At 49.0% G+C, this 27,906-nt stretch overlaps 12 protein-coding genes across 12 annotated transcripts; 5 read left to right on the plus strand and 7 right to left on the minus strand.

Moving 5' to 3' along the window:
- Window positions 1–950: 950 nt before the first annotated feature.
- PFICI_05817 (uncharacterized protein) lies at window positions 951–2,882 on the minus strand (the record flags this gene model as incomplete). Its single annotated transcript, XM_007834398.1, has 4 exons — window positions 951–1,567; window positions 1,623–1,877; window positions 1,930–2,697; window positions 2,771–2,882. 4 exons carry the CDS (start codon window positions 2,880–2,882, stop codon window positions 951–953), a joined length of 1,752 nt encoding a protein of 583 aa, XP_007832589.1.
- Window positions 2,883–3,550: 668 nt separating this feature from the next.
- On the plus strand, window positions 3,551–4,563 carry PFICI_05818 (uncharacterized protein; the record flags this gene model as incomplete). The annotated part of the gene is made up of 3 exons (XM_007834399.1): window positions 3,551–3,645; window positions 3,724–4,233; window positions 4,290–4,563. 3 exons carry the CDS (start codon window positions 3,551–3,553, stop codon window positions 4,561–4,563), a joined length of 879 nt encoding a protein of 292 aa, XP_007832590.1.
- A 732-nt stretch (window positions 4,564–5,295) lies between these two features.
- On the minus strand, window positions 5,296–6,288 carry PFICI_05819 (uncharacterized protein; the record flags this gene model as incomplete). The annotated part of the gene is made up of 3 exons (XM_007834400.1): window positions 5,296–5,809; window positions 5,892–6,147; window positions 6,213–6,288. 3 exons carry the CDS (start codon window positions 6,286–6,288, stop codon window positions 5,296–5,298), a joined length of 846 nt encoding a protein of 281 aa, XP_007832591.1.
- Window positions 6,289–7,014: 726 nt separating this feature from the next.
- Window positions 7,015–9,039, plus strand: PFICI_05820 (uncharacterized protein; the record flags this gene model as incomplete). Its single annotated transcript, XM_007834401.1, has 6 exons — window positions 7,015–7,203; window positions 7,272–7,341; window positions 7,394–7,492; window positions 7,565–7,718; window positions 7,786–8,820; window positions 8,949–9,039. 6 exons carry the CDS (start codon window positions 7,015–7,017, stop codon window positions 9,037–9,039), a joined length of 1,638 nt encoding a protein of 545 aa, XP_007832592.1.
- A 750-nt stretch (window positions 9,040–9,789) lies between these two features.
- PFICI_05821 (uncharacterized protein) lies at window positions 9,790–10,215 on the plus strand (the record flags this gene model as incomplete). Its single annotated transcript, XM_007834402.1, has 1 exon — window positions 9,790–10,215. The coding sequence occupies one exon, from the start codon at window positions 9,790–9,792 to the stop codon at window positions 10,213–10,215; it is 426 nt and encodes a 141-aa protein (XP_007832593.1).
- A 583-nt stretch (window positions 10,216–10,798) lies between these two features.
- Window positions 10,799–12,169, minus strand: PFICI_05822 (uncharacterized protein; the record flags this gene model as incomplete). Its single annotated transcript, XM_007834403.1, has 1 exon — window positions 10,799–12,169. One exon carries the CDS (start codon window positions 12,167–12,169, stop codon window positions 10,799–10,801), a length of 1,371 nt encoding a protein of 456 aa, XP_007832594.1.
- A 1,392-nt stretch (window positions 12,170–13,561) lies between these two features.
- On the minus strand, window positions 13,562–14,338 carry PFICI_05823 (uncharacterized protein; the record flags this gene model as incomplete). The annotated part of the gene is made up of 1 exon (XM_007834404.1): window positions 13,562–14,338. The coding sequence occupies one exon, from the start codon at window positions 14,336–14,338 to the stop codon at window positions 13,562–13,564; it is 777 nt and encodes a 258-aa protein (XP_007832595.1).
- A 3,127-nt stretch (window positions 14,339–17,465) lies between these two features.
- Window positions 17,466–17,651, minus strand: PFICI_05824 (uncharacterized protein; the record flags this gene model as incomplete). Its single annotated transcript, XM_007834405.1, has 1 exon — window positions 17,466–17,651. The coding sequence occupies one exon, from the start codon at window positions 17,649–17,651 to the stop codon at window positions 17,466–17,468; it is 186 nt and encodes a 61-aa protein (XP_007832596.1).
- Window positions 17,652–18,370: 719 nt separating this feature from the next.
- Window positions 18,371–19,866, minus strand: PFICI_05825 (uncharacterized protein; the record flags this gene model as incomplete). The annotated part of the gene is made up of 3 exons (XM_007834406.1): window positions 18,371–18,884; window positions 18,945–19,605; window positions 19,677–19,866. 3 exons carry the CDS (start codon window positions 19,864–19,866, stop codon window positions 18,371–18,373), a joined length of 1,365 nt encoding a protein of 454 aa, XP_007832597.1.
- A 1,433-nt stretch (window positions 19,867–21,299) lies between these two features.
- PFICI_05826 (uncharacterized protein) lies at window positions 21,300–23,294 on the plus strand (the record flags this gene model as incomplete). The annotated part of the gene is made up of 6 exons (XM_007834407.1): window positions 21,300–21,325; window positions 21,381–21,405; window positions 21,457–22,255; window positions 22,321–22,537; window positions 22,595–22,885; window positions 22,958–23,294. 6 exons carry the CDS (start codon window positions 21,300–21,302, stop codon window positions 23,292–23,294), a joined length of 1,695 nt encoding a protein of 564 aa, XP_007832598.1.
- A 91-nt stretch (window positions 23,295–23,385) lies between these two features.
- PFICI_05827 (uncharacterized protein) lies at window positions 23,386–24,675 on the minus strand (the record flags this gene model as incomplete). Its single annotated transcript, XM_007834408.1, has 1 exon — window positions 23,386–24,675. The coding sequence occupies one exon, from the start codon at window positions 24,673–24,675 to the stop codon at window positions 23,386–23,388; it is 1,290 nt and encodes a 429-aa protein (XP_007832599.1).
- Window positions 24,676–25,381: 706 nt separating this feature from the next.
- Window positions 25,382–27,147, plus strand: PFICI_05828 (amino-acid permease; the record flags this gene model as incomplete). The annotated part of the gene is made up of 4 exons (XM_007834409.1): window positions 25,382–25,734; window positions 25,801–25,951; window positions 26,031–26,928; window positions 26,984–27,147. The coding sequence occupies 4 exons, from the start codon at window positions 25,382–25,384 to the stop codon at window positions 27,145–27,147; spliced, it is 1,566 nt and encodes a 521-aa protein (XP_007832600.1).
- Between the last annotated feature and the right edge of the window lie 759 nt (window positions 27,148–27,906).

Genomic DNA, 27,906 nt, shown 5'->3' on the forward strand with positions numbered 1-27,906 from the left:
ATGGTTGAGAAAGAGAACATGAAATACCTCGCGTCCATCGCATTTTGACTTTCTTCGCTTACACGCGTCGCATGCCCTGCTGAACTATGAGTATACCGCCTACCAGAGACCCCGGGACCTTATCCCGCGTACCTAGTCACATATTTCTTCTTGGTGATGCGCGAAGTAGTGTCTGGCACTTGCCGACTCGCAGGCACGCGCCCGCGACTTGCCATGTTGGTGCGAGTCGCACACTGTTACAATAAAAGGTAACGCATCACTTGGCAAAGCATAGTGGCATGTTGCAGCATTGCAGTAAGTGGGCTTGCACAACTGGAGACGGGAGCTCAAACTTACAGACTACACAAGGGGGGTTCGTCGCTAAGTCTCCCACAGCGCATGGCTCTATGCTCGAAGTGGATGGAGGCTGACGGTAAATCCTCGGAAAACATACACTAAGTTCCAAGTACCATGTTTTACTCAATTCTATCTCCCGTGTGCGAGAACTCATTCTGCTGCCAGCGTGCTAAAGCAGCTTTTTCGAAGTAGAGAAAAAATTAATCCAATTTCAAGACATGAAATGCCGAATTCTTTGTTCCAGACACTCCCTGCCTTGATCGGCACGTTAGTAGCCAGCTTCTTCCATGACCTGAAATTTATATACTGTGCAAGAACTTGTAATACAATTTCTTTCTCTACATCCTTTGTTATTGGAATGGGAAAAAAAAAAAAAAACAATTGACTCAGTACATATCTAGGTAGCCATTCTGTACGATCTGGTAAGATGGTGTTTGCCAGCTGAGAGGATGCAAGAACTGCCCACTGAAAGCAAACAAGTTACAAGTCATGTAACGGTTAGGCTATTGGTAGGTATGGATGCTTTTTGGCGTCTATTTGTTATGGTCTGTTCCCACGAGCGGCTTATCGGACATGATCTTGACGCAATGCATCCAAAGTCTGCGTTGTCTGGCTCACTGTAGGTTCTTGAGGAGACCCTCTACCAGAGCGACGATCCCAACAGCTCCCGGGTCAGGTACTTGGTCCCATCCCTCTTCGTTCACATAGACTGCCCTTCCAAATGCTGGCCTCATCCCTTTTGTCGACTCCGCTCCTTGGGCAGCTGCCTGCAAAGCAGCGTCGACACCATTCTTCGTCAATGCAGCAATGAATGGCTCAAGTGCATCCATGAGTGTCCTATCCCCTGATCTTGCCGGGGTTACTTTTTGGACTGCGAACAAGGCTCCGTGCGCGGCTCGAACCCACTGTTCATGTCCCATCCGTTTTTCCGACTCCATCGTACGTATACTTGCGGCAAGCCCGTTGACAAAAAGTCCGTATATGGCACCAGACGTCCCATCCATATTCTCTTCTACTGCCCGCGCGATGCGCAAAATATGTGTCAAGGCGGTCTCACCCTTGCCTTCCTGATCTCTTTTCAATAGCCCCAAAACCGATTCGCATCCGCGCTGAAGAGTTATACCACAGTCCCCGTCTCCTACTATGGTATCGTATCTGGTTATATTCGGGACGGCAGCTATACCAGCCTGACAAGCGCTCATGACACATTGTCTGAACAAGTCGTAGTCGACTACAGCGCAGAATGATTAGAACAACGTGATGCAACAGTATCAATATTATCGCACCTTTGGGTCCAATTTTATTACTTTCATTCCTGATTCCCGTTGAGAGAGGTAAAGATGAGAGCGAAATTGACCTTTCTGGATCAGCCGTCCGGGAGGCAATGACAGATACTGGCCATCCGGGTGCATCTGTAGCAGTGTCCAAATGTCTTAGCATTTCCGCATTGGCACGGAGAAGAGTAACACTGAAGCCTGGGCCATTGAGACTGGTCATGAAAGTGCCACTATAGGTCCTCGACGGCTTAATTCCTCGGCGTCCTGGCGTTGTTAGGGAAAGCTGTTCAGATTTGGATGAGCAGAGCGGACTTACCCAAGTGCTCATGAATCTTCCATGTGATGGCTGATAGCTCCAGGACTGACAGCGACCCTAGATTGTTAATCATTAGAACGACATCCTCAGCTCCCGAAAAGTCGACGAAACCTCTATCCTCGTCGTTGGTGTCCAAGAGACGGCTCAAGACAATCTCCACAACCTGCTTGATTTCAGGCTGGGGCCTGAGTCGCATCGAGCCCGGTTCGTTGTGAATACCCATGCCGAGTTCTATCTCGTCCTGCAGTTCGGTTTCGCTGAGCGGCTGACCGGGTATGCGAACATGGTCTAGAGACACGGCCATGGTCGCCAAGCCCTTGTTGACCTGCGCCGCCATGGCCATGCACTTCTCGATACTCTCTCTCGACACAGCCATGGAGCCAAGGATCTTGTGCATGAGAACAGTGCCTGCTAGTCCTCGCCTGCCAACCTTGCCCCCCTTTCTCCTACCAACAGCGACATCGTCACCGACAACCACAATCTCTACACGCGCACCAAAATTTGCGCGGAGCTTCTCAATGGCTAGGCTGAAGTGGAAAACGTCGCCTGTGTAGTTTTTCAAGACGACAATTGTCCCCGCAGTACCGTGTATCCTCTGAATACATTGGAAGATCTGGGGCACTCCAGGAGATGCGAATATATTCCCCGAGACTGCGGCGGCAAGCATTCCATTTCCTACTAGCATGGCATGCGCGGGTTCATGACCAGCGCCGCCTCCTGACACGACAGACACACATTCGTTCGAATCGTGTCTGGAATTGTAGACAGCTTAAAGAGAAGGAGTACTGTCAGCAGATTGTTTCATTCATTTAGTCTCACGGATATCAGTACGAAGCCTTACTTTTATTTGCCACATCAAGCACAAGCTCGGGATGCTGAACAGTGAGACCTCTGAGAGCGTCCTGGACAAGATCCTTGGCATCCTCGCCGTCGATGAAGTGTTTTCTTGACATTTTCCAGGCGTGCAAGATTGCAAAGTGTATTCACTATGTGCATCAATTCTCATTATCTGGAGGTGATATACATTTCACAATAACTACTATCATACATGGCCAAGCCACATCGCTGTGTGCCTGAATAGACTGTGTGCGACGGGAATTCCGCCAGGGATTAGAGCAAACAAATGTCACGAGAAAGCAACTACCAGCCATCGCGCATCGCGAAATACTCATTTGGCGATGCGGAAACGTCTTGATCCCTGACTCCTAATGCGCCAATGCGCGACTCGTAGAAGCAGCAGTCTTGCGATTTGCTATTGCGTGCACAGTCCTGTCCCTTTCTGTCGGAATTTGTTGATGCGTACGGACTAGCTTTGGTCGGAATTTGTGGGTGACAGTCTAGGGGTAGCTGGCGGGGCAGTCGAGAGAATTCCGAGCGGCAAACTCAGCCATGGGTCGGGCGTGATATTGAGGATAGTTACTGAACTCCCAACACCTAAATCGAGTCAATTTCCGGTGCGTAAACCGGCTAATCATGGCGGAAGAATGTCCCCACAGACACGCAAAGTTAGTTGGATGTGGGTGATTAAAAGATGGTCTCAACAACCCCAGAAGAGCAGACAACGAGGTCGTGACAAGCAATCTCCGTCCACACAATCGTCTAGACTTCGCTACATCTCAAAATGGGTTCGACATTCGAGTACCCCGCGACTAACCGGACTTGGCAGATTATTCACAATGCCAGGAAAGGAGGCTACGCTGTCGGTGGATTTTGCGTGTAAGTCATTCGCACAGCCCACGAACGGAGGTCTTTGATGTCCAGGAATGTGCCCACTCTAATCGGCTGTCTCTGTAGATACAACACAGAAGGCGTCCTGGCCGTGATCAAGGCCGCCGAGAGATGTCGCTCCCCTGCCATGATCCAGTTCTTTCCCTGGACAATGCATTTCCAGGGCCCGGAATTCATCCGCTTCGCGGCAGAGCGGGCTCACCGAGCTTCCGTCCCCATCTCCGTCCACCTCGATCATTGCCTCAAGCCCGCTGACGCAGACATGGCTCTGCAATGCCCATTTGATTCCATCATGGTTGACGGCTCCATGTTTGACGAAGAGAAGAATGTTGAATACGTCAAGTCTGTCGTGGATAGAGCCAGGGACAAGAATATTACCGTAGAAGCAGAACTGGGAAGAATGGAAGGTGGCGAAGACGGGCTCCCGAACATTGATCTAGAGAGCGTGTGGACCGATCCTGATGGTGCAGCCAACTTTGTCAAGAAGACTGGTGTCCATTTCTTGGCCCCTAGCTTTGGAAACGTGCATGGTCCCTATCCGCCAGGGGGAGCTGAGAAGCACTGGCAGTTGGATCGGTATGTACTTTACCAGCCCGTGAAGGTTTGCACATCTAGCTAATCCTGCTCCAAAGGCTTGAGAAGATCCACCAGGCGATGGGTGCTGATACACCGTTGGTGCTCCACGGCACTCATCCCCTGTCGGATGACATGGTCCGGGTCGCAATGGAAAAGGGAATGGTCAAGGTCAATCAGAACCGTAATGTGAGAAATGGATACCACAAGTATCTTGAGGATAACGCAGGCAAAGTGGAGCTCACGACACTACAATCCGAAGGCGTAGAGATCTATTCTCAGGGCGTCGAGCGTTTGATGGTTGACGTATTTAAGTCAGCCGGAAAAGTATGAAATGAATAAAAAGGTTTTCTTCTTCAAAAGACACTTATACCACAGGGCGATTCTCAAATTTCTGTGCCGATTCGACTTTTGGATTGGTGATATTCAGGTGGTTTTGTGCTATGAAATACTTTGTGGTTATCAGTGTCTGTTTACGGGACAAGAGGCTTGCCACATGATAATAAAGTCAATCGTGAAACAGTGGAACAAGGAAATACCGGAGCTCAAGCGTATTCGTAACTTTTCCACAATGGCTGCATCGTTTGTAATTTACATCATTAAAGTTGGGAATGATATTACGAGAGCTGGGTCCCCTCGCTTAGCACTTTGTTTGCCCCTTCCAGTTTCGCGGTCAAGAGGAGAGCGAGAGATAATGGTTTGCCTCTTTCTGATAAATGTGGCATGTTGGTAAATATTCTTCCCTAAAACTTTAGAGGTGTTCATATTTGTATTATTGAAACCAGGTACGACCAATATTCAAGCACAGGAGTAGAATTAAGTCGGGATCACATGTAATGAAGAGAGCGCAAACAAAGAAACTTGATAAACCCTTCCAGTTGTGTCACATAACGGCGCGACACTACTGAGCCTCGGAGTGGCGCATCAGAACGCATCACCAGTGTAGCATCTCATATGCCCATGATTCATTCTCAACGACGACTAAATTTGAAAGAGCTGGCCTGTTGATTCAATTTCTTATACAACCGTCGACTCGGGGCATCATATCTACAGTTTTACAATTAACTAACCAGTAGACGATGTTATACCACCGTCGACCACGATCTTCTGTCCCGTGATGTATCGACTCGCCTTGGATACAAGGAAGGCCGCAGTATTAGCCACATCGAAAGAATCGCCCATCAATCCCATAGGGACAGCCTTGTTTCGCTTGGCAACAAATCCGGCCAGGTCACCACCGGCATATTTATCTGCCAGCATTCCAACCAGCGGCGTGTTCATCAACCCAGGCACGACGACGTTCATACGAATGTTCTTCGGGGCGTAGATGACCGCCGTGGCTTTGGTGAACTGGATCACGGCCGCCTTGGTGGCAGAGTAGGCCACTTGTGGCTTGCCAATGTACCGCATCCCGGCGATGGAGGCCACGTTGACGACGACACCAGAGCCTTGTTCTTCCATCATGGGCAATATATGGTGGCAACACAAATACACGGACTTGAGGTTGACGTTGGTCTGAGCATCCCAAACCTTTTCGGTCATTTCTGCCGGGCCTCCAGGTTCGGAACGCCCGACATTACTAGCATTCACCATGTAAGTAAACGGGCCCTAAGTAAACTCGATTTGGATTTAAAGTCCAGGGCAATGGATATGATGCTCACTTGATTAGTATATCGATGCGACCATATTTAGCAATACAAGCATCAATGGCGGCTTTTACAGAGGCGTCGTTGGTCACGTCGGCAGTAGTGACAGTGATATCTCCACCCTCGGCAGCGATGCGCCTCTCAGTGTGTTGGGCTGGCTCGAGGTATAGATCGCAGCCAAAGATCTTTGCACCGTTTGCAGCAAGGACACGAGCAGTGGCAGCACCATTGCCCCACATACTCTGGTCTCCTGTCTGACCTATACCGGTTACTGCATCTCATTAATATTCCCGATGTCGTATAGGGGGATCAGAGAGGAGGGAAGATGCTGCTTACAAAAAACAACTTTGCCCTTGAGATCAGGGTAAAGAGCAGGACAAAATTCCTCTGAAGATCCGTTAACAGCAGCCATTGTAATTGATCAGATGATGGTTAATATTGAACACTTCTTGAATCGAAGATTGTTTTAATAGTGTATCCTGCAAGACCTCGAGGTATATGTTATATTCTGAAATGGCAAGTAAAGCTCCAAATCCCAAGTGAGCATTTCCACGTGAGCGAGTAAATCACGTGTGTACAATGTCCGACCAGAAGCCAGATTGATCTTGGGCCGGGAATACATGCCCATCGGAAAAAACAAGATTGGTCGCTTCTGGGAATTCCGACCTCAAAAGTGGCCCCCCGGCCATAATTCACAGCGTCGCCCTAAGCCTAGGCCTAGACATGAATCGCACGATATCTTTTCCGATGCCTACACTCACATTGTTGTTGGATGCCATACGGCAGCCACCACAAACGCCAAACAAACTGGCGTCAAGACCACGAGTCTCCAATTGGGTACTGCGCATTTCTCCGTTCCCATGGGGTTCAAATCCTTCCTTGATTATGGATCTACCTCGCTAGTTAGCAGCCATGAACACTACAGTCGTAGGGCCAAGAATCTCCCCCCATGGGGTTCTCCACAGAGTCTGGACCCAACACTCTGGTTCCTGGGTTCCTGCGCGACTGAACCAACAGATGAAGTTACGTCTTGTTGCCTATTTATAAGGAGACGCACGCAGGATAGACTGACTCGATTACGGACTTGTTCATACGCATCCTAAAGACATCATTTCCTCAAGTTCCACAAGTCTCCAAAATGCGCGATCTACCACACATGGACACAATTACCACCGATGCGCCTCACAAGGACAATCGCAAAGCTGCCACCAGCTCAGCTGAGCATGTTGCAGATGGGTCAAGAGACCTGGCCGAAGACTTGAGCAGTGACGAGATCTATTTTGTCGAGAACTATGGCGAGGAACGACGTAGGAAAGTCATCAGAAAGGTATGCGTTCCTTTATCAGTGCTGCGAGCCAACACTTGGTCTGGTTTATGCTGAACTACCATGCAAAGGTTGATATCCGCCTCGTCCCAGTACTTGCGCTGCTTTACTTGATGTCTTATATCGACCGCGCGAATATCGGTACGAACGATGCTTTAGCATGTTTGCCAGCTCCCGCGACTGATTATTCTAGGCAACGCCAAAATTGAAGGCCTCGCCGAGGACTTGAACTTGAGCGGAAGTCAATACAACATTGCACTCTCTCTCTTCTTTGTTCCTTATATTCTTTTGGGTAATGAACATATCAAATCAAGGTGCTGCATGTTAAAGATGTTAAGTCAAAACTAATACATCATGCATCTAGAAATACCGAGCAATATAGTTCTCGGATACTTTGCCCGACCTTCTCGGTACATTGGTGGCATGATCGCTGCGTGGGGTGCGGTAATGACATTGACTGGCCTTGTCCGAAACTTTGGCGGTCTCGTCGCCGCCAGATGGTTTCTCGGAGTTTTTGAGTACGTATCTATCCGCGGAATAGTCGTTTCAATTCATAGTACATATACTGATTTCGGGTATATCTAGAGCCGGCTTCTTCCCTGCTGCGATATATATTATCTCTCGATGGTATCTCCCCAACGAAAGACAAGTCCGTATCGCCCTGTTCTACTCGGCCAGCGCCGTGGCCGGAGCATTCTCTGGCCTTCTTGCTTTTGCCATTGCAAAAATGGACGGAGTGGCGGGATTGGAAGGCTGGAGATGGATATTCATCATCGAGGGACTTGTGTCAGTGGCTTGTGGCATCTTGGCCTGGTTCTGCCTTATAGACACCCCGGCCCTTTCGGGTCGCTGGCTTGAGCCCGAGGAGATTCGCTACCTCGAGCTCCGCCAGTTGGCGATTCAAGGCAATGGCGCGCGTGTTCGCGAAGCCGAGAAATCTCGCAAGTGGCAGATTGCTAAGTCTGTTCTGCTCGACTGGCAGCTTTACCTCCAGGCACTGGTTTACTGGTCCAATACTGCTCCAAACTACGGCCTGAAATTCACCATGCCGCAGATCATCAAGAACATGGGCTTTACAAGCAGCAACGCGCAGCTGTTGACGATTCCACCTTACTTCATGGGCGCTGTTTCAGCCTATGTTTCTGCAATCTTTGCCGATCGCTTCAGGTGGAGAATGCCGTTCATTGTGGGAGCTCAAACCCTCGTGATGATTGCCTTTATTATCTTATTTGTCAAGGCTGCAGACGTGAAGAACAACATTGCCGTTTGCTACTTTGCCGTCATTCTGTCTTGCATTGGGTTCTACCCCATCAACCCTGGCGGGAACGCATGGACGGTGGACAATCTGGCGGGGCCCACCAAGAGGGCCCAGGGCGTTGCCTTTATGATTGGAATGGGCAATATTGGTGGCATCATTGGAAGCTACATTTACATTGATTCCGAGGCCCCAAGATACCCCACTGGCTTCAGCGCGTCGCTTGCGTTTGCTGCCCTTGGCATAGTCTGTTGCTTGGCCTTGGAATTCGGGTACTGGCGCCAGAACAAGAAGCGAGCTCAAATGACTGAAGATGAAATCAGAGCAAAATATACAGATGAAGAGCTCGAGGGAATGGGTGATAGGTCACTTCTATTTAGGTATAGCTACTAAAAAGGCAATTAGTAGTGATTCGATCCTCTTTTAATCAAGATACAGTTGTCAGTACCCATTTATATACCTAATTAAGAAATGTGCTTAACTTTCGGCATAGTCACGACCGAGAATGGAGGCTAGGGCACCAATTCACGCCAGACCTTATAGCAGGTGCAGTGCCGGAAAAGTGTTGGTGGCCTATCGGTTAAATTACACCACTTGTTATGGCAGTGACTGACCATAACGGTGTTCCCGTTGATCTGACTGGTTCATTTCTTCGGCTCAACTGTTGGTCCGGCTGGATTCCATAGTCGAATTATAGATGGACAGCTGTTGAGCTCTATATGTGGATTACAGCTCTCCAGCATACTTTTACAACATAACGCTATTACCAGGGTAACAGATCCCACCTGAAAAGTCTCCGAGGTTCGTGACACCATGATTTATAAGCGTCGGACAAATGCGAACCTTACGATAAATGGCTAAGTTATGTTGAGAAGTTATCTTAAAATCGATACATATACGCCTTTGGCTCCACCAGACAATATGGTGGTAACCCAGATTGCCCTTCTTCGTATGACAACTATTTTATTCACAGCATGCATTTCCTAATTCTGGGCGCCACAGGCAGAACGGGCGTGTTTGGCTATAAATATGCTCTTGAGCAAGGTAATCTCTATTCTTAATGAGTCCCTCCTTTGATCTCCCTTCAACTTATCTTGGAGTATTGAGCTCACAGGGTATCCTCAGGCCACCGCGTGACCGTCCTCGTCCGGGACACCTCCTCATTACCTCGACATGACAGACTCATAGCTGTGACAGGCTCAGTAACGTCTGAAGAAGACATTGACCGTGCATTCCATGCCACAAACATCCCAATCGATGCGGTTGTAACGTTCCTCAATCCAAAGCGTACATCCGAGTGGCCTTGGGCTGAGTTCCTCGGCCCGCACCGCTTGATGGCGGACTCGACTGCTCAAGCGATACAAGCTCTACGCAAACAACAGCAGCGTATTGGCAGTTCAGGCTCAAAGAAGCCACGCATAATCGTAATGAATGCACTCAGTGTTGGCGAGTCACACAAGGTCGCTCCACTTTTCCTCCGTCTCATGATGGATTATACCAATGTTGGAAAAACGTGGGAGGATCACAGCGCTGTAGATGCTGAGATCGAGGATAACTGCGGAGATGATGTGCACTGGACTGTAGTCTATGTATCTGTCCTTGCTGGTTCTGGTAACAAACCTGTCAAGACGTTCTCGTCGGATCAATCGGGCTTTGGGTGGCTTATTACACGTGAGAGTTGTGCCAGATGGATGATTGACGCTGCTACCGAAGAATCTGGCGATAAGTTCACGAATGCAAGGGTCATTGTATCAAATTGAAAAGGGCATACTTTAAATGGGGGGATAAAGAAGAAGGCAGCATCAAGTTGCTGGGGAACTATTTAGATACCTGTTCATGTGCGTGTGGCCATTTGGAATCAAAGTGGCTAATTTTGTGGCGATGTTAAACGCCCCTTTCAATAGGCAGACGGCTGAATAACACGAGTCAGTGACATCTAAAAAGAAGATCCCCGAAGAGAGCAGACTAGCCAATCTACAAGTATTATTTCTTTCCGGGAAAATTGTTGTACGCGCATCACCGAGAGTGGTAGAGGTGGATCTAGTGCTGCAGGACTGTCGCCTGGAGGTTTTGATTAGCACTGGTGGACACGGATATTCCTCTTGTATATACAACAAATGAGCGAGTCACCCGAGTGAACGGGTCAGCAAAACTCTAATATAAAATCTGTCCGTGCGTATGTACAGTACTTGATGGGATACATGTTCTTGTCGGCTGGTGGCCCCAATCTAGACCAACCAAGCAGCCGTTCTTCAAATGATCACTGTGTTCTCCACGTACCGTGACAACCGTATACCGAGATGATTTCTGGCAGGACCTCGCGGAGACTGAATGCTCAATGCCTTACAACCCATCCTTAACGCTTACTATCCCACCAAAGACCGCTTGGTAAAACTGTCCATCTGGGCCTATGCTTGCCGGAAGCCAGTTGTCGTTGAAAATACCTCCAGAGCCGAGTCTCACCTTCCATGCAATCTCGCCAGTTGCCCAGTCAGTAGCGACCGCATACCAATCGTACTGCCCAGTTGGCGTAACAGCCTTGTCTTGAATGTAACTATAGAGAAGCCCGGTCTTAGTAGACAATAAAGTTACCGTCTTGCTGGCCAGATTGGCAGTCCATCGCACCTCGCACCCACCCTTGGGATTAACATCAACACGCACGAACCCCCCGGGCATCTGACTCATATCATTCCAAGTACCGTTAAGGATGAATCCAGGACCCGGAAGTTCGAAGGGCGGCGCGGCGTAGCTGTTTTGCACCAGAAGCCCGTACTTGTCCCCATCAAAATGTGAGATAACTGAGTTCTCATTGCTACTTGCGCCAGGCTGGAATAGGGGTACCTTGCAAAAGAGCTGCGCATCGGCCGATTCTTGTTCCTCCTGGTGATAGACGAGGAGGTTGATCTGCGGGTCCTCATTGTCTGTGATGACCACAAATTGGTCGTTCATGAGAACAGGCGTCGACCCGGTTCCACGCGTGATCTCGCCAGGCTTTCCGCCCGACCCGGCATTGTAGGGCACTTTCCACACCGTCTTCAAGCCAACGCCCTTCTCCGGTGCAAAGGCCCACATGTATCCTGTGGCGTTGTACGACGTATTGGCAGCACCAGAAAGGCCCGTAGCCATATACATGGACGTGCCACTGACTCCGATACCATTCTCCACCATCTGGTTCTCGATATGAATCGCGTAAACTGTGCCGTCGGGTGTCACATAGCCGGCCGTTGTCGAGTTCTGCGCCGGATCACCGCTGCCAGTAATGCCGCCCGTGGTAAACCAGATGTTTCCGGCCGCGTCTATCATGGAGTTAAGCATCCACTCCCACGGCTTGATTGTTGTGGTCAGATCGATAGTTCTGCGGAGGGTAAAAGATGGGACACCATCGCAGTTTTCGCGGTGCACAGCATAGATGTACCCTTGCGTTGTGCTAAGCAAAACCTCGTCGGTATCTAAGATATATTCCATATAGCCGAGATTTAATGTCTGGTTAACGGGCGCAGTCCATGATGCAAGGACCTCAAATGTAGATGGGTCGACTGCACCAATGGCACGGGTGATTGGGTTCGTAGAAGCATTTCCATAGCCAGCAATCATGCTGCCATCAGATGCCCAGACAATGACGGCGATTTGCTCTGCCGCACTCGAAATGCGAAGGTTATGGCCAAGGGGGGCAGCATAGTCGGTGTCGCCCGTGTTGCCGCTGTCTCCGTGCATCAGAGATACAGCAGGGTCAAAACTCGGATTAACATTCAGAGGCCTCGCATCTACGGGCGTGCCAATGAATATGGAACCATTGGAGGATGTATTTAGAGACAACGGTACACCAAAGGAGGTTGGTTCAGGCTTTACGGTGGCGACAAATGTTAGCAGTCAACTAGTGACACAAAAGCGTAAAGGGGATTAGGCAATTAATTACCTTGCATGAACACGGAGTAGCGCCTGTAAGGACTGATAGGAGGCCAAAGGCTAATAGGAGAAAAGATGGATGATTCATTGGATTGATATTAGCAGCAATGGATGGTCCGATACGTAAGTTGCAATGATGGGCTCAGGAGCAGACATCAGATGAGGGTTTTATAGGATTACCTGGGTATAATGACAGGACTTTTGTTAGCCATTGTCATCCGTATTCGAAGTTTGTGCTATCACTAAGAGATCTGAGGTTTTGATTTAATGCCAAAATCAGTTGTCCAATCGTTGGGCTTGTAGTGCGAATATGCAGGGTATCTATTGTGCCAAGATGTGGTCACAATACGAGTAATAGATGTAAACTCCGTACGCTTGGCTGATGATACCATATCCAATCTTTTCAGGCTTAATGTGCGCACAACCATTTCTAGAGGGTACTCGCCATATAGCTCAAAAGACTTCTACATATAAAGATAGAATCGAGCCAATCCAGCACGTTGCAGGCTGCCCAATAAAGATACTTACCACTACGGCTTTTGAGGATTGGCTTGAAACAGCTATTTATGCTAGCGGCAATAAGTTATCGAAGCCCATCGAGCAAGCATAAGGGCAAAAGGGAGCCTGAATTCCTAGTAATATCAGGGGCTTATAATGGAGACGGCTGAATTTCATATGTATGTAGAAATCGCTTTAGCGGGGTGCGAAATACCTCTAGAAATGGGTCGTGCGTACAGAGGTAAATTTCAAAAGTTTAAGTTATGGTCCGTGCATCTCTTATGTGCGCAAATACTCAAGCCGTCACTGAAGCACTGTACGATCTATTTTGGTGTCGCTATACCACACTTGACTGTGCTTACCCGATTTTTTAATTCTTTGTATAATTAGCTGTATAAAGGAGATTAAATAAGCTAAATGGAGTATATTAGAATCTGTGTGCTTTATTATATTATTTAGGCTTTCTATATTCGATAGATAACTAAGAATTCCTTAGGGTTAGGGTTATATTAGAAGTACTGCGTATTGTGCATCGCAATACCAGAAGCCGTCATCCTACTGTAGAGTATGCACGGACCATGACTTAAACTTTTGAAATTTACCTTTGTACACCAGACCCGAAAGGGCTAGGTATGGTGTTATTGGCCAAACGCCTGGCGAATACATCCATTCCCGGGTCCCGAGACCCAGGTCTATGGCCAATCATGTTCCCAGTTGTGCGAGAACTGCCACGGGAAAGTCTTGGCAAGGAGTGTTGTCCAAAGTCTGCTTCGCCTTAAAGTTTGGAATCTCCGCGAATGCATGATGCCAAGGATGTAACCGTATAACTGCAATCGTCCGCTCTAGTAGCAGGCTGTGATTTGGCGGAAGGTGCAGCCTGGTGGCTTCTAAATCTCTCTGCGCACTCTGGTCCATCATGTCCGCTGGTGGAAGCAATTGAGTCAGACTGAAGCACACGGCCATAAGCATGAGCGCAAGCGGTTCGCCGGCTTCTACGTGGAGCAGAAACTCGGGCCGTGCTTCGACCAGGAATCGCATGAATGCCTCCCTCGATGGTTGTTCGTAGATGTTTGACAGGCCCACTATGATGTGATGGTAATCAGAGTAGCGCTCATCCTGAGCAGCGTTTGCTATGAGTTCGTCTAGTGGGAAGCCGAAGGCGACTTGGTCAGAGTTGGGACTTGCATCCTGAGCAGACAAGTGCTGCCAGCCCCCTCGCGGGAACACTGCCGCCAAAGAGCTCTGCCCAAATTCTTGTCTCGAAGCAGCAACAACGGATCGCACATTACGGAATGCACTCAGCCACTCCACGACGCATTTTCCCAGGTCCGAAGCAGTCTCAACCTTGATGGGCAGGAACTGGTGTTGGGAGACGGTATTTGCGGCGATGAAGATTGATGTAGCATACACAGCCTCGAAGTTGCCCCGGTTGATGCCCCCAGCGACTGCGGCCCTTTGGCCGTTAATGGCTCGAGCCATGAAGACGTGGGAAAGAGTGGCATAACGACTGCGGTCGTATACCAATCGGATTCGGAAAAAAGCCGCACAAATGCTCAGGATAATGTGCGTCAAGAAGCTGAACTCAAATGCGAGAGCTGGGATCGCTGAGTCTAGGAGTCTAGGCGTGAAATGATTGACAGCACTGCCTTGTACTTGACATTGGTGTACGTAAAAGCTGAACAAGTGCTTTTCAAGAGATCGATGTGCAGAATCCTCGATATCTTGGCCGCGGTATAGTGGTTCCGTTATTGTTGGCAATGGAGATGGGCCTCTCCTCTGAGATTGTGCGCTCCTCGGATTTTGGCGCGGGATAGCCACTTTCGCGCTGTCCAGCAGCGGCGCAGGGCCTTCGAAAGTACAGGTAATTCCATGTTTGACACAATTTCTGCAGCGGGGTTCAATGAGATCGCACTGAGGGGCATCTGTTAGTTATGGCCTACCACCAGCCCGCAGCAATACATAGTCGTGACTAGGTTAGGTACCTTGATCCGACGACGCTTACAGCAGTAGCATCCCCTGCGCGATTTAACGTGGGGTCGCACTACTCGAGACATGTATGTACTGCGTGACAGACTGTGCCTCCGGATTAGCCTACGCAAGATAAAATACCACGCGAGGGAAAACGAGTAGGCGAATAAGAAAATGGACTAGGTGGATGACAGCAAGTGACATGGTGGTTATGAATACAAGCGACGGGATGCTTTACCGTCGGATTATCAGGGGCTTTGTAGCAATAGAGTGAAGGATCCAGATAACAGTGATAATAAAGGTCGTGTGTATTTAAGACTGATCTTTAACCTTTTAAATCGCCTGTTGTTATCCTGCTATTTAGTTTTAAAGCACTGACGGCGCTTTAGAGCAGCTCCAGCGTCGCCGGAGTTAGGAATCCAATTATAAAACCCTCCATTAAGCTAAATTACTCACCACTGGAATTACATAAATCTAAATATCACTATACCGAGAGTTATTATATATGCGCAATATATATTAATATATTATTATTAAAAAAGAAAGGGCGCAATAGCTAACGCCATTATGCATTTTAATATACTATTAGCAGTTTAGTTTTCAGAATAAATAGCACAAGTATTTTTTAGCACTCTTGTTCGGGAATTCTGTGCTATAAAACTACGGAGGCAAACAATCTGCAAAAATGATAACTCGGGACAAGTGAGAGATAGCACGGGAAAAATACGTACGGCAGCCATCCCACCACCAAACACCATTAAAGCAATTCTGTGGCCGAGTTTATCAATCGCGAAGAAAGCGATAAAAGAAGATAAAAATTTCCACGTAAGGGCGGAACTTGAGAGGACTCGCGAGAGTTCGGCGGACCTGCCCATATTCTGTTGGAATATGATTGGCAGGTAAGCGCTGATGAGATTAGTACTCATCAAAAGCAAGGATGCAGCTATCGCAATTGCTAAAGGTGGGCGCCACGTAACTTTGCCAGTCTTGAACTCGAAAAGGTCAGTTTTATCCAAGACTTAAACATGTAGCCGAGACAGGTAAACACTGCAACAAGGACGACGTGCTGCCCTCGATTCTGGGCCGACGAGGTTTCTGCGAGCTAGACAGGGACGATGGAAATCAATTGGCCAACCCCCAAACCAACAGTAAGTCTGCCAATGACAAAATGGGGCAAGCTAAAGGCTGAGGCCTCGAGAATCTCTCCAAACAGGGTGGCAACTGCTTGGATGGGTGATGTGCATGGCGGGCTCCCCAGTGAGCTGGAGTTCAAAGCTGCAAAGCGTGGTCTCTCAGTTCACTACAGAGGCTGAATACTACGCCATCAATGAAGGCGCTCGTGAAGCCGCATTCATCAGGAACCTACTGGAGGAACTGGAGATGATGCCTCAAAAGGCGATTTCTCTATTAGTTGATAACACAGGCGCAGAGGCGTGGGCAAAGGCCCAAACCAGCACACCTACGAAGAAGCACGTCAGGAGATATTTTCACTATGTTCAATAAGAAGTCTCTGCTGGGAACATCCAGATCAAGAGAGTCACATCCACGGAAAACGCCGCTGATGGGCTCACAAAAGCGATGCGACCCAAGGACTTTGAGCATTTCGTGCATTTGCTGGGTATGGTGGATTATAACCCAACTACAGGTACAGTCACCACTGTTTGACTGCTAACTACACCACAAATTATCGCAATGGGGCTTATCCTTTCATTTCGATCAAATCGCTCGTTGTAGAGGGCGTGTGGAAAGTTGACTTTGACTAAAGTAATGGGTACAACTCTCGTTTTGACGGATAAAAGCATCAGACCCCGGGACCTCCGGCTTGACGGCTATTTCCGGTGGGCTGTGGGAGGCAATTAGGTCTTGTGATTATACTGCCGGCCGGTGCTGTTGTAAAGCACCGCGCCCTTCGGCAGACTATTGCCGGATGGTGCTGGCGTTGAGCACCCTCTGTTGTATTGGCAGATCACACTGCCGGCGCTGCTCTGGGAGCACTGCGCCCTCTGTTGGCAGATCACGCTGCCAGATGGTGCTGGCGTTGAGCGCCCTCTGTTGGCATGTGCAGCCGTTGCCGTTGCCGTTCAACGCTGCCACCGGATGGCAATGAGCTCAAGTTCTTCTTTGCGTCCTCTGGCTGACCTCTCGTCGCCGGCGCGAACTGCTTCGTACGTAACGCGTTGGCCACGCTCACGATGCTTTTTTTGGCGCTGGGCTCGCTAGCGAGCACCCTTTGGTCTGGTGAAGCCCCCCGATGGCAGTGGCTGACCTAGCCAGCTTGACTTGACTTGATTTGACTTGACTTGAACTGAACAAAATACGGACTTTCTCCAGATCGTAATAGTGGTGGTGCTACCATGTGGAACGTTGAAAGGGGACTTAGGTAGCATTAGATATGGGAGAGAGGGGGGTACCCCCTCTGCGGCTTATATACATAGTTTACAGTACCGGATCAGCCGGCGAATTATGCTTTTACCGATTAGTAGTACGGTGTACCCTTTAAGCACTATTTTTCACATCCGACAATCACGGCTCGGCGACCAAAATGTTCTTCTGTGTAAAAGCAAGACATGGTGCCGATAAAGGCGCCAATAATCAGAACAGCTACTACAATGCCTGGTACTGTGTTATTCCGGCTCCTTTACAACCCAGTAGTCTTAACCGTATCGATCTCAGGGAAGGTCTTGACCCAGTCGGATTCCGTAAGGAGACCACCGACATTGGCTTGATTGTAGCCGTTGGGAATGAAAGATGGGGCAATAACCAATGCAATTTGCGGTTTGGATAAGGCGGAGCCGGAATGACCGAGATAAGTCACAGCACTCATCTTGGGCAAATGGTGTCGAAGAAGAATAAGGAACTACTTTCGCGGAAAGATTTTCACCCTGGGTCGACAACGCCCTTGTTTATCTGTTTGAAGTCCTCGGTCTTTCCCCAGGTCTCAGATCATCTCCACTGGAATCGAGAAGGAGGCGGCTGTGGGGAACCCAGATCATCCATGACACAGAAATGGGGTCGTTATTATTGTCTCTAGCCGTCGCCGCATTTCCTTTCACGGCGTTGCATAGTGGAAATGCCGGTATAATTCGCGGCGATCACAGGATTGCAAGCAATGGGAGACGCCGGCCGCATCTGCAATAGGCATATATAATGACAAATCACAATAGAATTGACAGGGAAGGCCAGCTTAGAAGTTATCTTCATGTGCCTTTTGAGGATCATGATCATTTCAAAATGGGTCCTAGGTATCGCATCAAACTGCGTGACATGATACAAGCCATTTGCCCGTGTCAAGGACTAAGCAATTCCGAGTCATAATAAGAAGCTCCAAGATCTGCACTACAGAATGGTCGGAAATAATTTTCAAGCTCGGATTTGACCCTCGACACTAGCTCCCTTGCACAACTTGCGACTACTACTATTAAAAGCGTAGTAGTGCATTAAATATATGCTAAAGTGTCTGCCGTGATGCTACCGGATACAAAGGCGGTATGTGAGTCCTCTTTTTGATCTAGTACAGCCGTTGAGCACTGTACTCAAATGATGTTACGGCGGTATGTACTGGGGAATTTTGAAACCCGAACTCCTTAGCCTCTGGAAAACACCCTTCGGATCATATTTTTGCGCCGCCTCCCTGAGCCATTTCACATTTTCCACTCCGTACCCTGAGATAGGCTCTTGTGTCCTATAGGCATAGTTCAGATACCTCCACCTCCAGTTCCCGTCAAGAGAATCTGCGTACTCTTCTACATCCTGCCAAAATGATTCTACGTATGGCAGGGCAAGAGCTTCGTGTTCTGCGCTCTCAATGCCTATATATATCAGAAACATGAATCCTGGACCTCCCGTGGCGGCAATGCGTGTCTCTAGGCCGAGCACATTGTTTCCTTTTCCCTGAGAAATCATAGGCTCGGTCATTGGCTGGGCTTGGCAGCTGCTAAACACGCCAGAGTCTGGTCCAAGGATGGATTCCAGAGTAAGCATCAACTTGTCGTGCTTAGCCGTTATGAATCGTAGGATACGCGGATCGTTGGCGTAAGTTCCAGTGAACCAGATGGTGCTATAATGTATGTCAGTCTGAGGCTCTATAGAGGATAAAAGTGAGCTCGCCAGGGCATACCGAGTTCTATGATCTCGGATTAATTCAGCAGTAATATTGGACATGGTCTCGCTGCGGAGGGAATTGGATGTTTGACTCCCAATGCTGAGGTACTTGTCAAAGGCTGGGGGATACGCCCGGTTGGCGACGTTGTCGAGGATGCTGCGGACAGAAAATCCGCTGGCCGAGTAGCCCCATATCGCTATAGAGGAGCTATAGATGTCTTTGTCTACGTTGTTGGTAAAGTTGATAAAGGCATCTATGACGGCGTCCGACTGCGTATAGTTGTAGCCGACGATGCCACCCCAGATGTAGGGGTTGGAAGGATCCTCGAATTCAATGGCGTAGAGGTCGAAACGAGTCACTAGTCCAAAGTTGCCAGAACCTCCCCTGAGAGCCTTCCATAGATCCGAGTTTTCATACTTATTAGCATTGACGACTTGTCCATCAGCCAGGACGATCTCAAAGCTTTGAACTTGATCACAGCCAAACCCATGACTACCAGAATGGTAAGAATTACCACCTCCTAGGAGAAAGCCCCCGACGCCCACATAAGCAGCTCGGCCTCCAGTGACGGTCACGCCATAAGGGGTAAGCGTATCGTAGACGCTACCCCAATGCGCTCCTGGGCCGATGGATGCAATCTTGGTGTCGGTGTTGTAAGTCGTGGTGTTGAACAAACCTTGATAATCGTGTCAGCCATCCACTCACGTTCATTTCCCCCTAAATTTCTTGTCTCGAGATGATGCTTACCCATATCAAGAGTGACACCGTCTTCAACAGAATTGGACAATGCATGGGCTCCGTGACCACCACCACGAATACCAAATGGACACTCATTATCCGCAAGAGTGGTGATGGTCATAGACACATCGTTGACCGTTCTAGGGAGAACCATGCACCACGGGTCCAAGGCAGCGCTGAGAGACCAGTAGGTCGTCATGCGCTCGTCATAGGCAGACGTGTTTGGATAGTAAACACTGTCTCTCAATTGAGCTATATCGGCAAGAGCCTGGCACTGCAGGCCGCAATCTTGTCAGTGAACCGTCTTGGCGAAATCGCGGGGAAACCAACACATTGAGTCTTGTTGCCGGCTAAAGCGCCAATCATCATGACAGCCATCAAGACCATACAACGAATGTTTATTTGCATTGTTTCTGATTTATTCTCACACTTGCGGGGTCTTCTTAGAAAGTATGAATAAAAGTAGAACTGGATTTATCTCGAGGGCCTCCTCTAACATGATTGTGGCAAGATGATATAGACCCAGAAAGGTGATTGGGATCCCAGTACGACATGTGTGGTTTATACGGCTGCTACAGCGGTAGTCAGCCAGATGCTGCATGTTGGGTACTACCCAGTGCTCCCTCACGTGCACATGCATCATTCCACCAGGTCATGGATCAGCGTTTTGTCGAGTCTATTGTTCCCGCTTCCGGGAAACAGACGACATGAAGGCGTGACGATCGTCCCGATGCGCCCCTAATCTCATTGAGTAGTGCTCGGCGTCGATGCTACCTCCATCAGCGCAGCTGGCTAGAGGTCAAAAGGCTGCTTGGTGCTACATGATATTTCCTCCCCGGTCACCCTTAAAACATTGACAGGCAGTGATTCGCTTAAGTTTAGCTATATACCTATATATGAGGGATGTAGCGACCTTTTATTTGTCATTTGGTAAACCAGAAGCCGAAGATAAAATAAAAGAAAATAAACATGGTACCGGGGACAGACGATGGGTGCAGTTTCACTCTGTGTCGCCCCGCCTCGGGTGCTACTTGGCGGCTCTCTTACCAGTTGACCCGCTTCCCGTTGTGGCTTTTCCCAGTCACTAGAATGTAATGTACTACTAATCTGTGCTGACCTTCAATGTTTACAAACCTCTTGGCAGGTTCATGTAGTACATTATGCCAGACATTGAACTACAGAGTACTTTGTACCCTGTTCATATACAGTTGCCGTATATATGCCGTTGAATCTGTACTGGCTGTAAACAGGGCGGATTCCAAATGCCAGAACTCAATTTTATAGATGCACTAGTAGCACCACATTGAATTTAAACTAGGGAATTTGAGTCCCCCAGCGTAGGAGGTACCCAGTAGGTGCCCAGATACGCTTTGTGGGGTTCAATGTTCCCCACCATCGGATTTCCACTGGAACAAGACTCAGCATTTACTCAAAGCCATGTCTTTTGCTGACCACATACCTATAGGACCTCTTTATCAGTAGTGACGGTGGAGTTGTTGCTTTTCGCAAACCGAATCCTGTCTGCTTCTTGTCCTTGTGACAAGCTTTCTTTTCACTCGAGTGTCTGGGCCAGATCCATCGCCGATAGAGCGCATCGGAACGTACCGAGTCCCGACAAGCGCGATCACAAATATGCCACAGTACCGCGCCAAACTCTCGTAGGCCCCGACTCCAATGCCTCATCACTTGACACGCTGCTAAAATCTCGCGTAGATGCGCCCGGTGTCAGTTTCGCAAGGTGAATTTCCAATGTTTTGAGTTTGGGAACTGAGTCCTGACCTGCTACAAGCTAAAATGCACTCGGACCGAGCCCTGCTCCAATTGCGCCAGCTCCAATCAGGACTGTGAATATCGGGAGCAATCCAAACGGCGTCCAATCTCTCGACTCTACGTGGCAGGCCTGGAAGATCGGATCGCTTGGTTCGAGAACTTGGTGAACAGATTGAAAGCGGCAAGCCCAAGTGAACGTGACGCGATCCTCGACACGGTAGATCTCGGCGATCATCTCGTGCCGCAAGCTGCGTCCGAGGTAGATAAAGAAGAGCCTCTAAGCTCCGCTCTCGCTTCTCACTTTATCGTGGAGAACGAGGGACTGGTATCCTATCATGGTCCAACGTCCATCTACCGCTTCTCTACTGGGCTGCCGTTACCAGATCAACTTCGGCCTTTCCCCAACAACACCGTGTCTGGGAATGCGAGCGAGCTGCACACGGAGCAAGTTGCTCGTGATTTTGGAATCGATCTCCGTGGTGAGTTGATCACAATGTCGCTTCGCCACTTCTTTCGATGGCAATATCCGCATTCCATGTTCATTTACCGCGAGGCCTTTCTTCGTGATCACTTTAGCAACCATGGCAATCGTTCATACTGGTCTGGCCCCTTACTCCTGGCCATGTGCGCCCTAGGGCTCACCATGGCCCCAGAGCTGGAAGACAAGATCATGAGCGACAGATTTTTCTCGGCCGCCGAGACGATACTCCTAGTGTCTGGCATGGCCCATCCCAGCATTACAACAGTCCAAGCTTTTCTCTGCTTGGCCCTGTACGAGATTGGTCGTGGTCAGCTTTCTGGAGGTTGGAAGTTTTCGGGTATGTGCGCAGTCTTGATGCCATTCCAGGTGCATCATGGTTAGTCTAATGATACTGTCCTCTAGGTATCGCTTTCCGTATGGCACAAGATTTGGGAATTCAAGATGATCCGAGTCACTACATGGCCGCCGATAAGAGTACCCTAAGTTCAGAGGATATCGAGATTCGACGCCGCATTTACTGGGGTTGCTACATCTCTGATAAAATCATTAGTATGATGCTCGGAAGACCTGCGCTACTCTCAGACTCGGATGCAGGTGTCGAAATAACTGAACGTCTGCCGTAAGTACCAGAATGCTCTCGGCCATTTCAGTCGGCTGATCAACCCCAATCCTGTAGAGATTTTCCTGGAATGGAGGACTGGCTACCCGCCAGCAATGACGTAGACGAAAGCGGACAGGAGCGTGTACAGCAGCTGGTTCCGTCTTTCCAGATGCAGATCCAGCTGGCCAAGATCATGCAGAGAGCACTAAACGAGCTATGCTCCTTTAAAAAGCATCGTCGCAGGGCTCAAATTGATGTGTTAAATCTGGAACTATGCCGATGGGAAACTATCCTAGACCAGTCACTCCATTGGAATAAATGGCAGGCAACCAGCACTAGAATTTGTCCGACAATTGCTGCGCTCCAGTGAGTAGACTAATCGGTCTTGTCGTCGCATCCGATGACTGTCGCCTACGTGTAAGCTAATGTTGATTCCAGTATGCTTTTTCATAGCCTACGAATAGTCCTAAACATGGAGGCCAGCGATGGTGATGAAGTCTCTCTCACATCTGCGCGCATCGTAATCGCGATCGTGCGAAAATATCGCAGCCAATGCAGCCTCAAGCACGCACCATTCATATTCGTCTATGGCATTGCAAAGGCTCTACAAGTGGTTGCGTCTTCTGGGATTCCCGAAGAACAGGCATATTTGCTACAGGCTTTGGACGAATGTTCCGTTACTTGGGCATTAGCCGGTTATGTAGCGAAACATGCGCTTGGAAACTATCAACATCAACCTATTTTGAGCAAGCAAAGGCAGCAAGGCGCAATATGATGACACATAGAGTTCATTGGCAGACGCCAGTCAACCAACGCAATTGATTGGGATTTAATCGATCAAAGCTTGATTGAATTTCCTTTGGGCCTTACATGGTAGGAAGACCCTTTGAAATGCCTTCCCGGAGAACTCTTGTTAGGCTTTCAATATCACTGACATTGTTGTAGAATCCCAGAGAAACCCGTATGCCCAGACGGTACTGCGTCACATAGATGCCCCGATCTCTCAGCAACTCTACCCATGCTGGATCCAAAAGCTTGAGGATATACAAGTGCGGCGCATGCCCCTTGCGGTCTGCGGGACCAACAATGTCGATACCGAGCTCGGCGCAATCTTTCCGGAGATCATCACCAAGTCCATACAAGTAATCCTCAACATCGCTGGGCCCCAACGATTCAAGATAAAATTTGAGATAGGCTCTACCGGCCACTGCTGCAGATAGACTAATGTTCAAATGATCGAATCTGCTAGCAGTAGGGTGGTACACCAGGGCATCCGCCGGAACCAACAGGTCTGCCCGGGTATTCTCGACAGCGCCGTATCCGACAGTGGGAGGCACCGGGTCAAATTCCGCCATCACGGCAGGGTCAACATATAAACAAGCCAGGCCCGTAGGGCAGTTGAGACCTTTGTGCAGACTAAAAGCCGCGGCCGAAACGCCCAGACTCTGCACGTCAAGAGCTGCAAACCCGACCTGCTGCGTCGCATCCAACAGCACGTGGATGCCTCGGGGACGAAAGGCGGCACAAATTCCCGCAACATCGTTTCTCTGGCCGCTGTGGAACATGATGGAGCTCAGACCGATGGCCTTGGTTCTGCCGTCCACCCAGGGGGCAAATGTATCAGCGGTCGCGGCCACCACCTGACCCGTTCTCTCTGCTTCCGCCATGGTAGGTACCTGGCGGACTTCGACGCCGAGGCGGCGCAGTGCCATCCATCCATACACGTGGTTGGGATGCTCCGTGTCGAGAACAACGACATTGTCGCCAGCACTCAAAGGCACGGATCGGATGAAATCGCTGAGACCCTCGGTCGTGTCGCGTGTAAAGGCAATGTTGGTAGGTTCCGTGTTGACATATTTGGCCACAAGACCTCGCAGTTCTTCAGCGGCCGCTTGCCAGTGGGGCTTGGGGTGAGGACAACGCAGCGCTTCGTACGAGTACGTAGTCAATGCCTCGTGGACAATGAGGTTGGAAGGGGGAGCGTAGGAGGCATTCAGGAAAACGACGTCAGGTTGAGAAGTCAGAGGCACTAGATTGCGGAAAGCTGCAAACTTCTCCTTGATGGCTGTAGCTCCCTTTGTCTTTGCTGTAATAGACATTGTGTCTACGATTGACGCGTTTTCTGGACAGATATTTTCAGTAATGCCAGGAGCCATGATGATGAAATATGAGGTCGAGAATGAATACCAATTTCGTCGTACTCGAGAGACATTCACTCTGCTTCTATGCCCTTACTTATACTAGATGCTCTTCACCAGACTGCTCGATCTGCGAACGGAGTTGACACTCCATGTACATTCCTATGTAGAATTTTACATTATGACAAACCAAAGACATGACTGTCTGTAATCAAAATCGTGCCAAGTTGGCCAAGAGATCGTTCATCAACGTCCATTCCCCAGAGTCCCAGACGTGTCGCGGCCTCTAACGTGCCCCACATTCAAATCTCGAATGATGAGTGGATGGACTTGAACCTCCATGGTGGATCCTGGCGTGACAAGATCCGATTGAAAAGAAGTATTAATCTATGTGGGTCGTCGAATTGGCCCGTGATTCGTGGAGTCTGACCTCCATGGACTAAAAGGTAGTGTGGATATCGAGTACTTCCCCGGATTGTTGAGATAGCCTCGATAAGGTTCCGTTCACAGCCTGCTGATCATGAAGCCATGCTAGAGATAGCTTATCTTGCCTTCTGGTCTGACTTATCACCCTCTCCGAGATGACCAGCAGGTCTATAAATCAATGTCGTGACCTATCAAGGTCCGACATGGATATTTTGGAGACTGACCATCTTCCAGCAGAACAAAACAACATTGCCTGTGCCTTGCATATGCCACATTCGATACGTCAAGTGCTTTCAATATGCAGTCCTCTGTCGAGGCCAATGGCAAGTCTCCCGACCCAAAGTCAAGCCCACAAGAGACGGCGAGCGTCTCGGAGGGCCTGGGCCTCGCCAGTGATGTCCATCTTCGCCGGGAGTTCAAGGAGCGTCACATTTCCATGATTGCAGTTGCCGGAGCAATTGGCACCGGCCTCATCATCGGCTCGGGAACTGGATTGGTTCGTGGCGGTCCGGCTAGTCTGCTGATTGCTTATTGCATCGTCGGCGCGGTTGTATTTTTCATCATGACGGCGCTGGGGGAAATGGCTACATTCCTGCCCATGGACAAGGGCTTTGCCGGTTATGCCACTCGGTTCGTTGATCCGGCACTTGGGTATGTATTATTCCTTGATGGTTGTCTATGATTTAATTTTCCCAACGCACTGACGATAATCAATAGCTTCGCAACTGGCTGGAACTACTTTTTCAAGTATGCAATTGTGCTGCCGAATAATTTGACTGCGGCGGGGATCATTATCCAGTATTGGAGACCCGATCTCAATGTTGGTATATTCGTGGCTACCTTTACTGTAGCCATTGTTGCAGTAAACGTGAGTGACTAAGATGCCCTCCATTCACTATACTGGTTTCCGTCTAAACGATCGTACTGACCCATTTTCTCGATGATAGATTCTTCACGTGTCATTCTTTGGAGAGGCTGAATTCTGGATGTCCGTGACAAAGCTTCTCGTCTTGGTACTACTCATCATTACCTGCTTCACAATATCAATGGGCGGCCAACCGTCAGGCGAGCGCATCGGATTCAAATACTGGTCAGACCCTGGCGCCTTTGGGACGTTCTTGGTACCTGGCACCACTGGCCGGTTCCTGGGCTTTTGGGCATGCATGGTCCAGGCTTGCTTTGCATACACTGGCACCGAAGTCGTGGGCGTAGCGTTTGGCGAAGCCCCGAATCCAAAAAAGACAGTTGCGCGGGCTGCAAAACAAACTCTGTTCCGAATCACGACATTTTACATCCTCGGTGCCCTGGTCTTGGGAATGAGCGTACCCTATACCAACGATCAGCTGATTGGCGCCACCCACTCGAGCACGGGAGCTGCTGCCAGCCCTTTCGTGGTGGCCGTACAGCTCGCGAAAATTCCAGTATTCCCTCACGTCATCAACGCATGCCTCCTGATCTTTGTGATCAGCGCCGCCAATAGTGATATCTACATCGGTTCGAGAACTCTGTTCGGCTTGGCTCACGACGGACAAGCGCCAGCCATATTCCGTCGCACCTCTGCAAACGGTGTGCCCTTGTGGGGTGTAGCCATGATGAGTGTCTTTACGGTACTAGCATACATGAATGTCAGTAAAGACTCGTCCACTGTTTTTGGATATCTTGTAAGTCTCGTGACTGTCTTTGGGACACTGAACTGGATAAGCTGCTTGGTCAGTTATATTCGATTCACTCGCGCCATGAAGGCGCAGGGCATCTCCCGAGACTTGATGCCATATCGAGGTCCACTACAGCCTTATGGAAGTTATTTTGCCCTCTTGCTCACCATATTAATCACCTTCTTCAACGGTAAGCATGTTACAGCACTAATTATTGTGTATTGGCGCTAATCTGATTGATATAGGCTACAACGCCTTTATACCTTCATTTACTGTTTCGTCCTTTGTGACGTCGTATATTGGCATTATAATATACATTCTCAACATTGTGTGGTGGAAGTATTTTAGAAAGAGCAAGGCTGTTGGCTTGCATGACATGGACCTTTATACGGGCAGAATAGAGGATTGATGGATACCTAAGTACGACTACCCTTTGAGGGTTCTTTGCCGTAGAAGCCGGAGAACGGCATCCATGATTGTTGTTGATGTACCAATACATGTCCTCTATCTACCCTGACATGAGCCCAGTACGAACAGAGCTGAAAATGAGGTGAAGATCATGGTAATTCACCCATGACACTAGCTTGCACATAATTACCAGCAAAATCACATAACAGAAAATGATGTAAATGCTCGAAATTGAAGAAACGATAAACATTCAAATCGTGTGCTACCCTAAGCATAGAGGATCTAACAACCCAAAATCATCGAAAAAGAGTAACAACTCACCTGATACAAGTAGTCATTCAAAAAATTCGTGCTCTATCAAATGTCTTCTTTCTTTTCATATGAATGAAGACGGTTTCATAAGATTGGCTGAAGAGCTATAGTAGGTTTAGTGCTCGTGTCTGGGCAGCAGTGCATCAGCTGGAGTCAAACCTAGGTCAGATGCAGTAAATATTAGGAGCCCGCCAAGGGCTGCGACTCGAGTCCATGGCAACTGCGACAGTGAAACCTGCCCAAAAGCAAGAATGGCGTGACAACTTCAGCATGGGGAAGACAGGGGAAAACAAGGTTAGAAATGTGGGTATTCGTGTGAGGAGGGGTTGACTTGGGCGAAATAGGCCCAATTTCATATGATTGCTGACTTGCATGGTGGCTTGGGGATGCAGGAGAGGATACGGGGTCCATGATATGATCATCCCAGATAGTACTACTCAAAGATGTG

Source organism: Pestalotiopsis fici (genome assembly GCF_000516985.1).
Source record: "Pestalotiopsis fici W106-1 unplaced genomic scaffold PFICI_Scf_3, whole genome shotgun sequence".
NCBI classification, from domain to species: Eukaryota; Fungi; Ascomycota; class Sordariomycetes; order Amphisphaeriales; family Sporocadaceae; genus Pestalotiopsis; species Pestalotiopsis fici.